The 20722-nt window shown below is 32.0% G+C and overlaps 2 protein-coding genes across 2 annotated transcripts in view; one reads left to right on the forward strand and one right to left on the reverse strand.

The window, feature by feature from the left end:
• Positions 1 to 20722, forward strand: part of LOC118746906 (collagen alpha-1(XVIII) chain) — a gene marked incomplete at both ends in the record, with an annotated part of 818664 nt that overhangs the window by 512208 nt on the left and 285734 nt on the right. The window contains 2 exon segments of the mRNA XM_036480887.1: positions 12324 to 12374; positions 12557 to 12607. Coding sequence (XP_036336780.1) covers positions 12324 to 12374; positions 12557 to 12607 — 102 coding nt within the window.
• Positions 19704 to 20346, reverse strand: LOC118746907. The gene is made up of 2 exons (XM_036480888.1): positions 19986 to 20346; positions 19704 to 19922 (listed from the first exon to the last, which is right to left on the reverse strand). The coding sequence occupies exons 1-2, from the start codon at positions 20239 to 20241 to the stop codon at positions 19762 to 19764; spliced, it is 417 nt and encodes a 138-aa protein (XP_036336781.1). The 5' UTR covers positions 20242 to 20346; the 3' UTR covers positions 19704 to 19761.

Here is a 20722-nt window from a genome sequence, read left to right on the forward strand (position 1 = left end):
TTTAAAAAAAAAGTTATCAAGCTCTTAAAAAATCACCCGTTACATACTTATTATTATTTCTATAACCATGTCCCTAGTAAAAAAAAATAACATTTCATCTCAAAATGGGGTAATACCAAAGCATAGAAGATTGGCATGTTATATACAGTCTTCTTATTTGCAACTACAATCGGTTTTAGCCGGTCAAAATGGCTTCAGATCTGAAAAAAATTGCTTTGATCATATTTTTTACGTTGCAATACGTAAAAAAACCTTTACAACAGGTAAAAAAACTGAGCTATACTTGGGCCTTTCATTGATCTTGGCCGAGCGTTTGGCTCTATCGATATTGGGCTACTGTGCTAAAATCTTTACGGGAAGGCTGTTATGCAATACGTGCTGCAGGCTGAAGCCTTTAGACCTCTGCTGTCTGTATTTTATTCATATCGGATTTTGAGGAGAAATTACGAAAATCCAACATTGATGGATTGAACATAGATAGCCTAACTGATCTGCTTTTGCTTCCCTTTGCTGACGATGAGGTGCCACTTAGATTAGGTTAGGTAAGGTGGCAGCCCCGTGTAACCGCAGCTCACTAAGGCAATGTAAGATTGTCCTTTGAGATACCACAATTGGGTGCCACTTGCATGCTCTTCAGTTTTTTTCCGGAAAATCGTTGTAGCTGTTTCATTGTGAAAAGAACAAGCATGTAGTTAACGCTAGAAAACCTGGATTCCTGGTACATTACTGGGAGGAAAGCAGAGAGACATACCAAAAATTTTAACAGGACAATCGGGGTTTTAAAAAGTTAGTTATATATACTTAGGTGCAAAGTACTTCAGTTCACCACTGGAAAGTAGATAATGCAGCAGAAATGCATACAAACAAGGAAACGTAGCTCTGAGCTGTCACTCATTAAAAAGATGTTAACCAGATTATTGGAAGGGTAAAGTAAAAAACTTTAGTACTCGTAGTATGAGTGCAGCCACGCTATTATACCCCGATCAAGTTTAGGCGTTGCGTTAGTTGGATAAATTGGAAGTAGTTCAGCAATCGTACTGCAAAATCCTTCTTTCGACCTTTTGTTTTTACCTTTTGTTTGTAATTCAGCCGATATTCTGCTCCAAGATCTCTTGGCTCTTTTAAGTAATTATAAAATTGACTTAAATTGATTTGAATTGAACCATAGCCACAAGCAGATAGTATAACATAATTTACTGATGACCAACTCATGGTACTCTGTTGGCCACAGCAGTACTTCCGCGCTAACCTAGTTTGAGTGCAAATTTCTGCAGGTTACATTGTAAAAAAATGCGTCCAAACTAAAATACCACACTCTTCAAATATTAGGGCTGGTCATTATTTTATTACTCACCACGTCGCGCAGAATTTTTACACAAGTCTGCATATACTTTAATGCGATGGCATTTTTTCTATATACCTACATATATATACGTACAGATTTACTTACACTAGGCTAAAACGTTTTGGTCATGAATGCATAAACACAGCTACCTACATACATACCTATGTCTGTAAGTTGGTAACATTTAGGCCATGTAGATGTTTTTGTGTTAAACACACAATACACTTGCAATGTCTGCTCTGTAGTGGCTAGTATATATATACGCTTATTTGTGTGCCTTTGTTGGTGTGTGTTTATTTGTTATGAAGTTGGCTGCAAGTAGGACAAGCAACTTTTTTTACTACTCGTTTTTTTCATAAATGTAGTGAGCACATACCAGCGGGAATTCTTCTCTGTAAAAGAACTCATGTGGATGCATATGTTCATACTTTTGTGTTGTGAATGTACATACATAAGTCTGTATATGTACATCAGGGTGTTTCAAAAATGCATGTGAAAAAGTAAAGTCGGTATTTTTGCGCTCTCGCCTCCTACAATTGTTTTATATATACCGAATAAAATATAACCCTATTTTTTATTTTGAAATCAAAAAATATTTAGAGGTCGCTCAAAGCGCCCAAATTGGGGGAAAACAACTTTTCTTAGAAATGGTATAGAATTCAGAAAAAGCTGTTCCTCTCCAGAAGATTCCCAGTAATAATACCCAATTGTTTATTTAACCATTTTTTCATTGCAACCATTATTTATAGGTCCACCAAACACCCACAAAAACCCCGAAAAATGCAATAGGAGGACCACTAAAAAATGTTAGTATTAAAAAATGGTTAAATAAACAATTGAATATTATTATTGAAAGTCTCCTGAAGAGAACCAGAGTTTTCCGATCGAAAAGTATTGATTTTCCAGAAATCTATACCATTTCTACAAAAAGTTGTTTTTTACCCATACAAAAATACATGAAAAACGCTTTGAGCGACCTCTAAATATTTTTTGATTTCAAAATAAAAAAGATTGGGGTATACTTTTTTCGATATAGAACAATCCTAGGGGGTGAGAGCATTACAATTCCGACTTTACTGATTTTGGGCCACCCGAATGTACATACACAAAAAATTTAAGTTAAATCATCACTTAAATGGCCGTTACTAACAATTCACATATGGGCATTTCCCAAAAAAGGTAAACCGAAAATGCAAGTAAATGAAATTAAACGACTTTATAACTTTATGTTTCGTATTCAGATGGCGAAAAGAGGTTTTGAAAACGAGAAACTGTGGAGAGAAGAACTGAAAAAATTAAATAAAAAATTAAATTTAGTATGTGTTACTAGTAAAAATATTGTATGGGTGGAAAATCTGTCGCGTCCGATATGTCGCGTCCGTTACCAGATTTTAATTCAAAATTAAATCAACAACAAATTGCTTCTGATTAAAAATGAATTGGTTGTAACGGTCCATAATTAGACTTTATTTAAAGAATGTTTAATAAAGGAAAACCTTACACGATTCGCTGAGTTTTGCTTAGTTTTAACATGTACTCTGAAATCACTTCTGTTTTTGTCGCGTCCGTTATGTCCTACTTTTCATCGATTTTCTCGACTTCAGTGTTCCAAGCGCACCTAGTTTTTTGTCAACCAAAGGACGGTATAAAAGCTACACAACAGCAAATTTTTTTACAAGTGACTTCAGTTTTCGTATGATTTATTTAACTCTAAAGTCGTACGAATGTCGCGTCCGTAACCCAGGAAATACCCATATGTCAGCCGTATTTGGATCAGTAATATATCTATATGTATGTGTATGTATTGTGAATATGAAAAGAAAGTTTAAATGTAAATACATATAAATATCTGCCTGAAAGCATATTTTAATTTTGAAGTTAATGGAATATTATACCATTAATTTCAAATAGGAAATAGTTCGCATTTAATCGGCTCTACTAAAGTCCAAAGAATTAATTGGACTACTGTACGCGCATCTATACTTAAAAAGGAAAATATATAAAATAACATTTTTAACTTTCAAATTGGTCGATATCGCTTAATTAAATTCATATATATTTTCATTGGAAAGTAGAACGAGTACCGAAACAAGGCGAACACACAAAAGAACAGTATATAGTTGGTTGTTAAAGATATCCGATATATTTTTCTTTTTCTTTGCTTCTGAATACATTTATGTTCGCTAATAGCACATAGCATTTAAATGTTAATCAGCTATACGTATGTGTATATATTTATTTTTAGGATTTAAAAAAAAAATATTTTAAGGGCTTATTGATTAAAGGTGTCTTCTACATAATAAGTAACATTTTCCTTATATTTCGTATTTTTTTTTTACTTTTCAATGTTATGCACACACTTTTGCCTTAAAGCAATCATATTTTTCAACGGAAAATATATTTATGTTGATTTAGTATTTAATTTCATTCTTCAGATGTGTTCCACTGAGCTACACCACTTTAATTGCACACTTGCTCTCATTTCCCCCATTGCTTTATTATTCCCCATAGCTCTACTAAAGTATTCCCCTCTGCAACGGTATCCTTCTTAATTACACATTTAACCCCAGCGGATATAGCAGCTACTCTACATAAGTAAATATGAGCTCATTGAAAATAATATTTAAACTTCGGTCCAGCTTTCTAAGCATTTAGCAAACCAATCATGTGTAGCAAGTAAAATATTGTATGTCTATATATGTGTGTGTGTGTGTGTGTGTACGTGATGCTCGCCAGCTGCTATAATCTCATGGATATACATAGAATCGTGTATAGCTAGGAGGTAAAGCATCTAATTTACTTCTAGTATATGTATATATATCTATGTATGTATAAATCCACATATATTTAAAAAGTGTGGTGCACGTAAAACATACATACATATGTATGTAATTGTATGATATGTAGCAAATGTAAAATGCGTACTGATAGCTTATATTCGCAAGGGTATGCACCTTTACTATATGAACATACCAATGTACATTAGACTGCGTCGAAAAAAATAATTTCGATGTACATCTCTGGGTCTAAAGTATTTATGCAAGGCAATTGCGAAATAAAATTTTTTTTTTGTATGCATAAATTTACGTATTTGGAGAAAGAATTCATATGTCATCATGTACTTCGTTTATTATACGCATAAAAAATCTTGTCTAAATCCGCTCAGTAGCGTGTCCAAAATATCTCGACTTTCCCTTATCCTATGTATAGAACATAGTAATTTATAAATAGACGGCAACCCTATTCAAAAAATTAAAGTGTTTGTACACGCGAAGCCCATACCCTTTCATTTTGTATCTCATGTTTTAATCCAATTAACGGTGACAAACTTTTAGCTTTTTAATAGGTGGCAACCCTACTCATAAAAGTAATAAATTATTGCACATTTTGAGGCTAAGTATTTTCGTTTGACAGTGATGGAGCAGAGCTGATGCCTACGCTTATTATGACTGATGGTGCGGATCTTATAGGTTTTTAGACAGGTGGCAACCCCTTTCAAATTCTAGTTTCATAAAACTCCTTCGTTTGACTATCATATTTGAATATGTCATATATGTACATATCTTGTGTGTAAGTTAATTCTATTCGAACTTACAAACAGGTGGCAACGTTTTTCGAAAGTATTTTAAAAACTCAATTCTTCTTTACACTCTTTCGTCTGACACTGGTAATCTTATTTCAATTAACCGATGAATAAAGTTGAAGTTTATTTTTGAAATAGATTAAAATCCCCCTAATATATGGAGTTTTGAAATAAGGCCTTTAGAAACCTATTTCGATTGATAACCACGTTTTAGTAATTCATTTAACTAATTAAGTAATTTGAATTTAACTTTTTCCACCAGAGTCAACCATCTCCAAAAACCTCGAAAATATTCTAGATGTTTAAACTTAAGATTTCTTAATAAACAGGTGGCAACCATCTTCAAAGTATTTTCAAACTAAAAGCTTTTGAGTCTCTTTGGTCTGACCGAAAAATTTTCTGATTGCCATTTTTGCATTAAATCGGATTTTTTAATCAGGTGGCAACCCTCCTACATATAGTTAAGGAAACTAGAGATTTAGATTGCTCTGCAAAAATACTTTAGACTCAGTGATATAACGCGAACTTTTTTTCCTATAAGGTGGTACGATATAATGTAGATATGTACCTACTTATATGTGAGTAGCATGCATCTACTTACATATACCTTACAACATATGACTTATTTTTAGCGCTTAATATTTGGTACAAAATAACGACAGCAACAACAATTGCTACAAAAAAATACTTTGTTTTAAACATATTAATAAGCTTTTCAAAAAAGTTGTCTGGAACAAACATATGTATGTATGTGTATGTTACTACACATTCTGGCTCATATGGCATTGCTCCTATGGTTATCCAAGCATTAGCAAATTGCATGATGAAAGCTCAGCGCTTTAACTCGGCCACACAGCATGCAAATTGTATGATTTTACTGTTGCTCAAAAGTAGGGTATAGAAAATTGGTCTAGTGTGTAACTTGCAAGGAATTAGTTGGGGCGGGTACTGTACTGGTTTCACCCTATCCTCTAGGAATGTTCCTAAAGACCGAGTTCAAAACGAATTGCCCACAATGCAAAAACTGTTAAGATTTGCCTTTTTTCATGTTTTTTTTTTTTGGAGAAAGAATGTCCTGCAGATAGTTAGTTGTAATCAAATTCTACCAAATGGCTCTTCCTGATCCCTGTTAAAGCTAGGCTTTTGCACAGAATAATAAGGCTTGTACGGGTTCTAGGACATCGCGATGTTGCGAAAGACTGCATGTCTGACGAGTTGTCGAGAAAACGTACAAGAAACGGATAGAAAGCACCACTTACAAGTCTGCGACAGATGGGTCTCATATCAACTCAGCGAACGGTGTGCGGCGAAAGCGAGGTCCTTCCGGCCTAAGGCGAATAGTAGAGCCAACTATGCTTGCTAAGCCACAGCTCTTGCATTTGGTCGATGCCATGACTGGTCACTATCGCTAATCGGAACTCACGCGGTAGAACAAAGTATTTAATCGTAAATTAGAAATTGTTATTAAAAAAAAAAAGAAATATGGAATTTCCTCACTCTCTTCCTCCTTTCCTGTTTCTCCACAGCAAGTGAATAAAAAAGCACATGCCAAACTAATTTCATTTTAACTTCTCGTGGTACCTGTTTTCCAGCGCAACAGTGAATTAAACACAAACGTACCTTTCACAATTCATATGCATACGTGTGTATATATTTATATGGGGCATTCCATATCAAAACGGACGGGGTTCACACTTCACGTGTTTGATTTGTTTAAAATTTTTAGGGTTGATGCATAAACATAAATAATAAATAAGTATGAATTTGAGCTTGATAAATAAATTTTTAAAATGTTTACAGCACAAAAACAAAAACAAATCGACTTAAGGGTTTTCCAAATATCTCGAGAGCGGGGCGAGGAAAAAACTTGAAAAAAATTACACATACACACATCAAAATTCTCTATTAAAATAAATATAAATTTTTTTTTTTTTAATTTTTGACATACAAATTCTTTTGGTTAAAAAAAAATAGTTTTTAAAATATGCCATCTCAAAAAAAAAAAAATAGAAAACTCATACTAAAATGTAGTGGGCTACAAAACTGCATACTCAATTTAAGAAATTTTTAAATTTGTAATGTACTCATTTTACTCAACTTAGGCATAGAAAATAATGCATAACTTAAATTATTGTAAAATTTTTTTTTAAATATTTCTTATCATAGAGAATTTTGATGTATGTAAGTGTGATATTTTTAAAATTTCGTCCTTGCCCCGTTCTCGAGATATTTGGAAAAATATTAATTCGGTTGGATTTTGTTTTTGTGCTGTAAAGTTTATAAAAATGTATTAAGCAAGCTCAAATTTCATATTTATTTACTATTTATGTTAATACATCAACCCTGAAAATTTCAAACAAATCAAATACGTGAAGTGTGAACTCCGTCTATTTTGAGATGGAACGCCCCATATATAAATATGCATCTCAAAATCCACGCAAGGGTGCGCGCTCATGAAAAGTGTGTCAAATAAATTTTTCACTTTTTTCCAGCTTTATGCAATGAACTTTGTGCTCATATAAATTTTTGCTAGTTGTTCGTTCTTTGTTTTAACAGGTTTTTTATGCTCTCGTACATATACACATACATATGTATGGTCTTGGATATGTACTCCATTTTCATACATAGATACTTTATGCTAGCACGCTTTTGTCCTTGGGGCATCATTTTCTCTTTCGCTTATGTTCGTGTTGTTTAGACAAATGTATACAGTTTTATGAATGTATGTGTGTATATGTATTTACATATGTATGTTCGGTAGGTGTTTAAATACAAATAAAGATGAGTTATTTCTCTCAATAGAAGTACTGTTAAGCATTTTGATATATGTACACACATATGTATATATGTATTTTTGTATATACATATATGGCTTTTTATGTGCTTTAAAAATAGCCATAATCTAGTAAAAGTGTGTAATAGTGAAAAATCAAAAAATACACTTGTACTTGGGACATTCCAGCTCAACTTTAACACAATTTGACTTTTTCATTTACGAGTTTTTCGTAATATTTTATTACTTATGCATTTGACAGAATTCTCCCGGACCTTTTTTTGGTATCGATTTTGGAATAAAAACCTTCCTATTTTAAATGCACATTCGCGATAAATAGGTCCATTGGGACAATTTTTTCGGATTGTCTGTCTGTTTGTAAATTTTCATGTCTGTAAAATTTTAAAATTATTAACATAAAATGTTACTGCTCGATTTTCTTTAAAACAGTACATTTTATTTAACTTTTAAACTTTTTGATTAACGCATTTGATTTGACGCAGCTATAGTTCTTGCCGTTGAGTTGGACAAAACTTTTTGTTTCTTTATTAATTTAAAAATTCGTAAAAATTATTTTTCAAAAAAAATGTTTTCCAAAAAATAGATCCCATTATCGGACTAGGCCTTATAGTTGCGGAATAAGTGATAATTTTTTAGAAAAAATTTTCAAGAAAATTATGTAGCAAAAGTTTTTTGGAAGACAACATTTTATATTAAAATTTGTAAAACTTTATAGCAATGCGGTTTTGAAATTTTTTTCCATTCCATCTGTTCCAATCTTCCCATTTTTCGCAAAGTTAGGGGGTTTTGGAAAAAGGAAAATTTTTTTTTAAAAAACTATAACTCGAAAACTGCTCGACAAAAAAATTAAAAAATTGGGTAAGCCTCGCTCAATTGACACCAAAATATCAAAATTTTGAAAAAAATTGGAAACGCCAAAGCAAAATGATTTCCGAATTGGGCAGGAATGCCCCATATATATATATATATATCTATTTGTTTGAGTACCTTTGTTTTGCATGTCTAGAGTAGGTAAAAGATAAAAAAAAAAATCGAAAAATTTTATTTCAAATATTTATAAGTGTTATTTTGTTAAGTAATGACACAATTTTCATGCATAATTTAATTTGAAAGCCGCTGACTACTTGATTATGCCAATAAACTTATTTATACCGTACGTAATTAATTTTTTCACGCTCATTCGACTATTCGAAATTATCACGAGTTTAATACTCTTTTGCCTTAGTTATTTAAAAAATAATAATAATTGGTTTGCGCAAAATGCAATCAAATCAAAGGGCCAAAATGGTTTAAAATTAAACTGGAATTTCTTCTTTTTAGAAAAAGCAAAATAAATACAAATATTTGCACTCACACACACACACACACGCTGACGCGCTTTGCAGTTGTGGTTTAATAGGCTTAACTTCAATTGGCATTTCAATTGAGTTAATTAACTGCAGCAAAAAAAAAAAATAATAATAATAATACCGTTAAAGCTTTTACATACAAACGCTAATCTACATGCAATTCGCACATTTCTAAATTAATATAATAAATGATATGCGGAATAAACCATAATTTTTGGCACTGCACGCATTCTTATCCCAAAATAAATTAATTTACGAAAATGTTTTTATTGTTTTGCAAGCATATTAGCCAATATTTTGCAGCCTTTATGCTGCGCAATCAACGATTATTTAGACAAAGCTATTAAATTAACATAAATTTTTCCTTTTCAGCCTAATTTTACATAATCCATTAATTTTGTTTTGTTGCCACAAAAGCCGCGATTTACATGTGATTGGGTAAAAATAAAATTGAATCTGTGTGTGTATGTGTGTGCCCATAGCAAATACCCGTAAACGCGTAAAACTGCGTACATATCGACAGCTTTTTTATATTTTTAAGCCGCTAACTCCGTTGACCTCACGCTAGCTACTGGCGTTATGATAAGCTCTTAGTCGACTTTCGCTGGTTATTTATATGCACTTGCCAATTTTTGGTGGTTTTGTGGCTACATCTGTTAACACAGGATACCATTTTTGGTGTGTTGAATGGCGGAAAATTATGCAAATTGTTATTTTTACATTAGAAACACCGCAAAAAGTTACTAAAATTAGAAAATTTCAATTTAATTAGATATTGAAATTTATCAGCCATTTTCGCTGTAATCGCTTTAATGGCAGTGCCACATGGCGTATACGTTACACATTTTTATGCAGTTAATAAGCAAAAAAAAGCGTTGACAGTATAAAAATTAATTAAAAAAAATTTAGTAAAATCCACCGACGTAAAAGTACTTTTCTTTATACATAGATAATATACATATAGTGCTTTTCATAACTATACGCCACCCAGATATTAACAAGTCTTTACTATTTTTTTAAGTTTTTTCTTTAATTTTTTTATTATTTATTTCAATTTTATAGACAAAATCTAGGGACTTACGAGGTTTTACGCCGCCTCCGAAAGGCTAACAGATTTTGTTAGGAGCTTTCTTAGTGCCGAAATACAATCGGTGGCTTGCCATTGCTTGCCGAGGGGCGCCCGCTAAATATTAGAAAAAATTTCTAGTTTAGATATTGCCAGGACCATGAATCGAACCTAGGTCATTCGGGGTATTATCACGACCTCTAACGACTCAGCCAAATTTATTCGTGTGTTGGTGTTGGTTGATTTTTCCGAGAGGGTGGTAAGATGATTTATTTTGGAACGAATTTCCGTCATCCCTTGTCAAGTTTGGTTTGCAGACAAACCGGTTTCGGCATTGTGCCATCTTCAGTGTCATTTTTCGTTCGAAAAACTTGAAACTTGACAAGGGATGACGGAAATTCGTTCCAGAATAAATTAAAATTTATTCCGTATAAACCCAGGTTCAAACTGGGTGCAATATTTAAAAACAATTAACAATTTTACGTAAAAGTTCCGAATTTTTTTACAAGATTTTTTAGAAAGATTAAATATAAATAAAAGTAGATTTGATCACGCGTTATATGGAAGAAAACGCGCAATACCCTCCACAAAAAAAAATTCTAAAAAATCAACGGCAATTTTTAGCGACTTGAAACCGGCACTTTGTTGTACTAAAATTGAACGGGCGCAGTTTCGTAGCCGAACATTTTCTAGAAATTCTGAATAAAAATTATGAAATTTTGATGAAAATTGTTTGAATTTTTGTGAACTTTATATAAAGTGTGAAGCTTTGTTTTATATAGCTATTGTTATAGAATAATCAATATTTTCATAAATAATTAATGAAAATTTTTTTTCTTGAAAATAAATGTTAATTTAATATTAGAACATGGTGCACACTTACATTTGGCACTGACTGTATATCGTGAAACCGTTCCGACCAAAGTGTACGCAACGCCTGGCATGTGTGTGCTGATTAGTTCAGCCGCTTTTGGTTGTTCTTCTAGCCACTTAATCTTATCTGGATAACATGAATCGCAAGAGAATCAAGATTGTAGTGATCTTTGACATTTTTGAAAACATATCAAGCTACCCGACATATTAGTTACATTTACATTTATCTCAAACTGGAAAAAGGTGCAGCAGTCTGCGAATCTTTTGGCCTCTGACAGAGACATTCTCTATTCAATGTCCATTTTGAAGCCATATGTGGATTTCGATTTTTCATCATCACTTAGAATGATATTAAGCTTCCAGTCACTTCTGGGAAAGTGGGTTTTGAAGTTGTCTTTATTCAAAATCAAAAGCTCTTCCAATTCACAGCCCTCAGAACGCTTTAAGATTCGGTTATTTTTACATAGATATATATGCATATAGGAATGTCCAGTAGTGTCTCTAACAGCAAACGAGATGTCGAGAGATTGTTGTTGTACCTTCTAAAAGAATAGATAGCGTTGATCTTATCTTTTGTAAAAAAACTTAGCTACCCTTGAAAACTACAACTCGTTAAGCAATTTCAGATTTGTGCCATTCAGTTATGGAGCAAAACTTTTTCTGTTTTGAAGAGAGTAAATTCTCAAAGTTATGCAGTCTCTCTTCCCTTCACACTTATGAGAAAAGCATGGAAAGTCGTTAACAGTTTGTGGCCCGTTTTCCTTAAATAAGGGTCTAAGACCACTGCTACCATGACTTTGGATTATATATATGGGAAAGATTGAGCCTTTACTCTATTTATCATTATCCATTTTATAAATAAAGGTCTTCAATAACTCTTATGTAAGGCATATATTTAATATACAAGTCGAAAATAATTTTATAAAAACTGAAAAAAAAAATTATTTTCAAATTTTAGTCTCGGTGAAAAAAGAAATCGATTGCTATGTATCACTTAGTTGTAGAATATTTCCTTCATAGTGAATTTCTCCATGACAGTTTTCATCAATAACTGTTATGTACGGTCGCTGATATCTGTGTTATATACGTCTTTCATTTACTATAGTCTTACTCTAGTATTTATTTACATTCTTATTTTTTGAATTTCCTATGAATATGTATTTAGTATGTTAAATTTTTTTAGTTTCCGGAAAGATAATTTTGTTGATTTTTCACCAAATTTAATATCTTTTAATTACTTTTTACTTTACTGTTGTACTTTTTGTTTTTTTTTCATGTATTTAATTTTTATTTTATTTTAATATTTTCTTTAGGATGGCGTCGATAATGAAATATTGGATGATGATATTGGCTCAGGTTTTACGGTATGTTGCTAGTAGTTATTTTCTTATAATTTCTTGCCTTATTTCTTTAGAATAAGTTTTTGATTTCAAAATAAAAATTACTACATTTACATTTATTTTTACTTTTTAGACATTTTAATTTTTTAATTTTTTCTTATTTTCTTTTCATAAAAACTCCCACTACAAACATATGTATTTGTTAGCTAAATATGAATGATGCAGAGTATGATATTTTGGATGAGAAATTTTGGAATGTAAGTACAGTACATACATACATATGTTCATCACATAAATTCTAACAAGTATACATAGAACAACAACTACCAACCTAACTAACTCATCTACTTCAATTAATAGAGAATTTTTCCTTTGGAGGCATTTTGGCAGAAGCTTTCAAATATCATACTGAGAAAATGAAAGTGAAACACCTTTTTTCTTTTGTAGTTACTTTCAATTTGATTACGTAGCTTTTTGTCTGCTTGGCGTTAACGCTGAATGAAATATAATCTATTAGTAAAACACAAGAACTACTATACTATATACCATATGTAATTAACTAAAAACATTCGACTGTGCTTAATTGACGTCATAATTGGAGTTGTTAAACATTAATAAAGTTATTAAGATATTTATCTTTCCACATGCTAAAACTGAACAGCTAGACAATCAAACTTTGTGGACACAATTGTTAATTTCCAGCTGTTATCTGCATAGGTACACCTTAAAACCAACACATTATGTAGATACATATGTATGTTCAGTAGGGTGCATCACAAAAAAATTAGCGTCCAAAAATCTGGTTATTTTGATTCCGTTGTTAAAATTAAAAAAATTTATATGCGGACCTCTTAACCTAAAGCTCTCTTATGATCTGAGGTAATTTTTTAGAAAAATTATTTTGAAAATTTATTTTGATAAAACCAAATTTGTTTAAAAAATCTCGAATTTTCAAGGTATTTTCAAGTGTGTCTAGTAGTAGTTCACGTAAGTCTTAATGCTCAACCGTAATGTTTCGACAAAATTCCTAAAATATAACAAATTTTATAACTCCGATGGAAAAACGGTACCGTTTTTTTTTTGTATTGAGAGCGATGCACCCTAATGTATATTATATTTTGATTTCTACTCTAGGTACATGTATGAAAAAAGTCATTTATCCTATCGCATGATATAGGTACCTACACCTAGACATATGTATATACCTAGCTTAAAAGAGTCGCATATCAAAAATTCTGACAAAATCTCACACATTACACGAATTTGTGTATTTGGCCCTCTAATGCCTAGTGAGCCTACATGTGAGTGAAACAGAAATACTCATATGTATATACGTTTGGAAACTACATGAAAACAAGGCACGTCACTTATGCTATGTTGCAGGCATATCACGATTTTCCAATCTAAACATTATTACGCATACAAACTGTCTAAATGTCTAACTGCATGCGGCCGAATATGGGCAAGAGCATTTGTATGTTCCAACATGAATGTATTAACGAGTAATTTGAGCAAAGCATACAGGGATTATTCATATATTTATGTGGGCGTTCATATGGACAATCATTTGCTAAAAGCACACACCATACATATGTAGGTAGGTATATAGCACAAGTATTAACGACTATATTACTTAAGTGTTTATGTACAATACATAAATACATATGTACATACATATGTATGTAAGTATAGTAAGAACTTTTCGTATCTTCTTTATCATTCATTCATTTTTGGATACCTGACTGTACACACACTTGCATATCTATACATATTTATATGTATAAATGATAGCAAATTTGCGTGCCATCACACACAGTATATACATACATACATAAATCCAAACTTGTATATATTTACATTTAAATATGCGTTTGTAGTTAATCGTTAACATGCGCTTCGATGAGGAAGCTGTGACATTAGCAGAGTACTTTGCAAAAACATTAAATGACTTTTCTATTGAGAGGATGCAATATATGTAGATATCTCTATGAGCTTAAACGTTTCGGCACAAGTATTAGAATACTTTCTGCTCGTTCAATAAACAATCTCATTGAGGGAATAGTAAAGAAGTAAATAAAAATCTTTCTTAAAGCCTCGAAGCCTGCTATATCGCACAGCCACGGCCCAGATGCCATGAAACACGTAGAGTTTTATTTATCAAAAAATGGGTCATTGTTAACCTTAATCATAGTTCTGGATAAGACAGAGAATTTTAAAATTTAGTTATAGCCGAAGACTAGAAATAGTTTTGCAAAAATATCTGAAGATTCCGCACCCGTTTGGTTTTGTTGTGTGCATAAACGGCTCCTTATACTCAATAATTTGTCTTAGTAGCTTTTCTGGATATTAGCAAAAAGTCCACGATTTAAATGTGGATGAAAACCTATAAGGCCTTAGGTTAATTAAATAAGAGAAAACGAGGACCAGCAAAGAAAATAAGATTGAAAAAGTTGACTTCAAGAAGACGTGTCGGAAAGACGGGAAAAGAACGGACAGGAAAGGAAAGGAAAGGAAAGGAAGGGAAATTAAAGTAAAGGAAAGGAAGCGAAAGGACAGGTAATTAAAGAAAACGAAATTAAAATAAAAACCACGGATACCACCAATAGTTAAAAAGGCCGTATCAATAAGAACTAATCCATTACTTTTTCTTAAAGTCTAAGGCCTTTTATTCGATGTATTCGAATATTCGGTCTGCAATTTTAAGAAAAAACACCTGCTTAGTTTTTATTCATATGGCCTGCTCTTTGAAAATAGTACACCACTGGGCAATTAACGGAAGTCTTGGAATATATACAGTGGCAAAAAAAAAATGGGAAGAGACTTTTCAGCATATTTTGGCTATTTCCCCTTTCGCTTATTTAATTTTTATTATTTTTGTTTATGGAATTGTAGCTCGTTATATAATAAAAACCATCAAAGTCAAAATTTCAAGCATTGCACAAAAATTTGCAAAATTCGATAAAGTTTTTTAATTACACTTTTTCTAGCCCATTCAAGTTTAGTATCACTAAGTGCAAACCTTAAGTACCCAGGACTTACCATTGATTTTGGGCAATTTCTTTTTTTTTTTTTTTGTGGAAGGTGTTGTCATTTTCTGCATACAAACATATTTTCGAACATAATTTTTATGGAATACAAAAGAATAGAAAGCGGAGTTTAAGAATCATAAAAAAGGCTACAGAAATTTAAAAAAAATATAACGATAAAGTCACGATGTGATATTGAAGAGTGCAAAACCCTGAAATTCGTGTGCACACGAATCGAAAATGTAAACAAATATATGTAGGTATTCGTGATTCGTAATGACTTTTTCAGTAAAAAAAAAAAACACCAGCAAAACAACTGACAACTTTACTAACCAGTTACTGCATGCTTTCAGTTCCCGCATTCTAAATTTGTATAACTTTCGAACTTCTCTGGCGCTTTCAAGGACTCAACTGAGGTTTCCAAATCCAAACTTCAGTTAAGTCAAAAACATGTTAAATGTAAAGGCACACGCTTGTGTATATATGTTAATGCAAAAATTTGTATATAGGACGTATTTCGTTATTTGTATACATGGCAGTGCAAAACCACAGCAGTACGGGTATCCATATGTAGATATGTATTATCTGTTAAATACCGACATATGGACTTATTACCGCAACATGTCTCAATGGTAAACACTTTACAGCTCCTTCCAAACACACATAGACATGTGAATATGTATGCAAAAACAATATGAGAGCTCACAATATTCGAATTCTCATCAAAGATAAATTTGTTTGTCCATACATATATATGTATATCCGCTACATATGTACATGTAGAATGAAGGATGACCAAAAGTGGGCGAATAACAGTCGAAGTTGGTCAAAAACGTAAACAGAAACATATTTATATGGACATGTAATAAGTAGTATTGTATGCATGTGTTTATATGTTCAAGCATATCATTAGAGTGGTCCTTAAAATATCAGCATTATGGTGCACATCCACGAAAATTAAAAAATTAAAAAAAAAAGGTTAGGAGTCGCTGCCAGGATTTTAAACCCCTTTTTAATCGCAAAAATTCGACCAAGTTTTTACTTTAACCAGCTGTAACTAAGCGCGTTATATAGCATTTAAATAAATAACTTTCAATATGGGTATTTATCTAAACGCCCAAACACCTGGTGGGCATATAAACCTCGTTAACTTGCTTAATTTTTGTATACAAATCTGTTTATTTACAAATTTTACGTATTTGCGAAGTATTTAAGCGTTCAGATTTATTAGATTTAAAGTAAAATTTTTTTTTAAAGTTTCACTATATGTATTTTTGTAACTTACATTTTTTTCAAGCCCTGGCAGAAAGCCCAGATTTTTTTTTTTAAATTTTGAAAATTTCGTGTATGCCTTAACTTAATACGTAGAAGAAAAGGGGTGGCACATAAAAAATTTAAAAGTTTTATAGACCACCATAATATGTACGTAGTTCACATGAAAGCGCATGCATACAAACAAATTTGGCATAAATGCTTTTACTTGATATCTTTATTTACTAGCAAGTAGCTGTAGGCGGACAGTAACGCACGTCCAGTATTTACGATAATTTATGTTTTTTCAAATAAGAATCGTCGAAAGTTTTACTTTAGTACACCACCGCCAACACAATTCACCGAAGCAGAGATAAGCGAATAAATAATATAAATAGCATACATACTTACATACATATGTATGTACGCACGTAATGTTGTCGTTAAGTGCATAGAAATATGATACGAGAAAGAATGTAGTATGTGTGTACATAACTAACTACATACACGAGTTCATGCATGCGAAATAGAAATTTATGTGATACTCGTATGAGCAAAATAAATTATAAATATTAGAATTTAATATTTTCTAAAAATTACTACACCTTAAAGATCAATTAAGTTCAACATTTATTAATTGTTATATTTATTTACGCAAACAAGCAATGATATAAATACGTTTGTATCTAAAAAGCTGTCAAATTGTTGGATAATGTGTATTAAAACTATTTTCAAATGGCATTTAATTTATGGCTCTTCAATAATGCAATAACTAAACTCAAAAATTGTTTGCCGAGTGTAAAGGCCTATTATTAGGAGATAATATAGCACAAGACACTGTGAGTTCAATTGGCTATAAGTGGCACTTTTCATTTGCTAAAGCAATATCAATGGATGTTTATCCTTAGATGAAACTTATTTTTCAGTTGACTGATACTCACTTTTATCTCTAGTTTTTTATATTCAATTTAATAGTTTTGCGTTAGCATACTCTCCAAAATTGTTCCAGTTAAAAAAAAAATAGGTTATATTCCGTAAAATGTTTTAATGTTGACTGACGGCTTTTATAATCTAAGTACCAGGTTGACTGAGCTTTGCCCGGAGTGCATATTTATTTTTTAAACTTTTCATAATTTGGATAGCTTTAAAAAAAAATATTTTAGAAATAAACAAAGAAATAGTATTTCGATATCTATTAAGCAAATTCCTTACTCTAAAATTTATGTGGCAACCCTATTGCGAAATACTCTAGAGTGGATGGTACATATCTTTTGATCGTATATGTACTGTGTATACCTTAAAAAAAATGCTGATTGAAATTAACAAAATAAAAATTTTTCTTACATAAAAGCGTGGCAACCCTAATGGAAAATATTTTCTGACCAAAATTCTTAACAATACCTTTCATTTGATATCCATATTGCGATGTTTTAGCTAAATTGTGTTGAATCGAAAATAAGTGGCAACCTTACACTATTATCCAAAGAGATAACATTTTGTATACAGGAAAAGCATTGTTTAAAAACCTTCTCTTGGTACTCATAAATAGTAATATTTTACCTTTTTTTTAAACAAAAAAATTAAATAAATATGCAAAATAGGTGGCAACCCTATTAAAAATATTTTTAATTAGGGATCATTAAAGTATCTTCCATTTGTTACCCATATTATGATGTTTTAATTAATTTGTAACAAATTTCTAATAGGTGGCAACCATATACGAGTCTTCTCGGAGATAATGCCTATTCAGATAACCTTAAAATCGGAAAATCCTGTGTGTGCCGTAAGCAATCTTTGAATTCCTTTTTAATGATATAATCGTAGAAATTAAAATTACTGATGCTAATATGGCAAATGCAATATGTCGGCTACTATGCTAAACTCGTCTCTTATACATTTTTTTTTTATAAAGTGCGAAGAACTTGCAATTTAAAATTCGCATCAGTTCAAATAGTAGAAAAGTAAAATATATTTTCCAACCAACAAAAAGAAGAATATTATTTTATGAAACCCAAATTTCTTTGGCAAATCTAGTTGAGTGGTTAGAGGTGCGCCTCAGTGGAAAGCGCCTGAAAGTTTAGGTGCTTCTGAATAACCACCACAAATAGGAGCAGAACCTTAAGCGACCACATGGAGCAATTATAAACTTTACCCATGCTCGGCTTTTTATATGTTTTTAATTAATTTTTTTTTGCTTTTCACCGGGATAGAATATTACCTGGACTCTGTATTAAAGTGAACTAGTCAACTATTTCGAAGTTTCTTCAACAAATGTAGTAACACTTCTGTTCAGCAGTTTTCCTGCATTTACACTTCAATAAAATCCTTAAATACAGTATGCAGAATAATTAGGTCGTTTGCTTATAATATTTAAATGAGGCACAGCATCCACAAACTTCTTAAATGCTTGCTTAAACAGACGTGATAAATACGTCAGCCAACCTTTCAACCCATAACAAACAAGTCAAACTGACATTAATTTCCAAACAAATAAGTGTCGACATGTTGGAAAAGTTTCTGCGCAAACAAAAAGTCCTAACGATAATCCAAGCAATTTCTTTCACTTTTCCAAGAAATTACTTTTGCTGAGTGATGATATGCAATGAGCAAAAAAATAGAAATATTTCCGAACACTGAATTCTTCAAACTATGCCGAAGATGGCATGCGTTAGAAAAGAATTTCCCCAATGTAGGTGTAGGATACATTATGCATATGTATGTATGTTCATTAGACTGGGTCGGTCCCCATACAAAAAAAAAAAGTTGCTAATGTCCGCCCCTAAATTTAAAGATTATGTTGAGAGGGTTCTGGAAAATTTTTTTTTTTTTTTTTTAACCCTCCGAAATACAGCCGAAATGGTTTTTTCGTTGTAACTTGGTTATTTGACGGCCGATTTTTAAAATTGATATGTCATTATTTTTTGTCTTGAGAAGCTTCACTTTTCGTTCTTATGTCTTTTTAAGCTTTGAAGTCGCGTTCGCATGATAAGGGCAGAAACAAAATTTTACCCCCCCCTAAAGCATATTTTTTTCCTTACCAAACGAAAGTACTTAAAAATTCAAGAAAATTTTGCCTTCAAACTATATTACTAAAATAATCAACAAAAAAGTTATTTCACTTACAATATTTATTGCTACTTAAGCAAATTTTGGCGCGAATCAAGGCTTTTATATTGGTCTCGGCTTTCTAATTTTGCAAAAATGTGGCCCAGGCGCTTTTCATCAGTGACAGCAATTGCAGATTCACTAACAACACGCACAAACCGTTCGGTATTCTGGGAATGACAGAGGAACTCTAAAAAAAAATGATTTAAAAGTACTATAAGACCCGTGAAGTTTTTAGTTTGAAGATATTTACCTGGGATATTTATCACTTCATTTTCCGAAAATTGAAACATTGTAAGTTCACTATCTGGGTAGAACTGCACACAAGGGGGTTCCGTAATCTTAAACTGACTCCAATCGATCATGCTGACATACGACTTACTTTCAAAGTTTATTACGCCACGCTTTGGGACCTTGAACACGCGAAGCCCTGCTGGTGGATATTGACGTGCTGTTTTGATTTTTTCGTACCCATCATTACGTATCTCTGGATCAGCGTCGGTTATCATGGCTAATAATATATTTTCTGGGTGAAAATAATATGCATTATTTTCTATAGCTGAACGTATAATGGCTTGAACAGCATTTGATAGTTCGCTCGCGTGAAATTTTATTTTTGTCAATGACCAGATAATCAAAATATTTCATAATTTTATCCGCTGTGTTTTCTTTAAAATCCTTTTTTACTTTTGTAGCAATCGCAGCTTGCAAATCTTTTATTAGCATTGTAGCAAGCAATGATCCAAAGCGATCTGAAGTATCCGTCCTATCTAACGCCGAGCAATAATTTTTTAAGGACAAATCAGATACTTTTAAACTTTGTGTGACTTCTTCACTTGCTTCATCGTCTTCACTTGAGCTAGGCACATAACCAATCGAACTTGCAGCGGTTTCAGTGTGATTTTCAACATTACATTCTAGCGAGCAATTGTCAGTTCTAACGGGCAAAATCTCATCGGTTCTTTATTTGAAACGTTAGATTGGTCCATG

Source organism: Rhagoletis pomonella, unplaced genomic scaffold (assembly GCF_013731165.1).
Source record: "Rhagoletis pomonella isolate Grant_MI unplaced genomic scaffold, Rhpom_1.0 Rhpom_scaffold_00011, whole genome shotgun sequence".
Taxonomy (NCBI): domain Eukaryota; kingdom Metazoa; phylum Arthropoda; class Insecta; order Diptera; family Tephritidae; genus Rhagoletis; species Rhagoletis pomonella.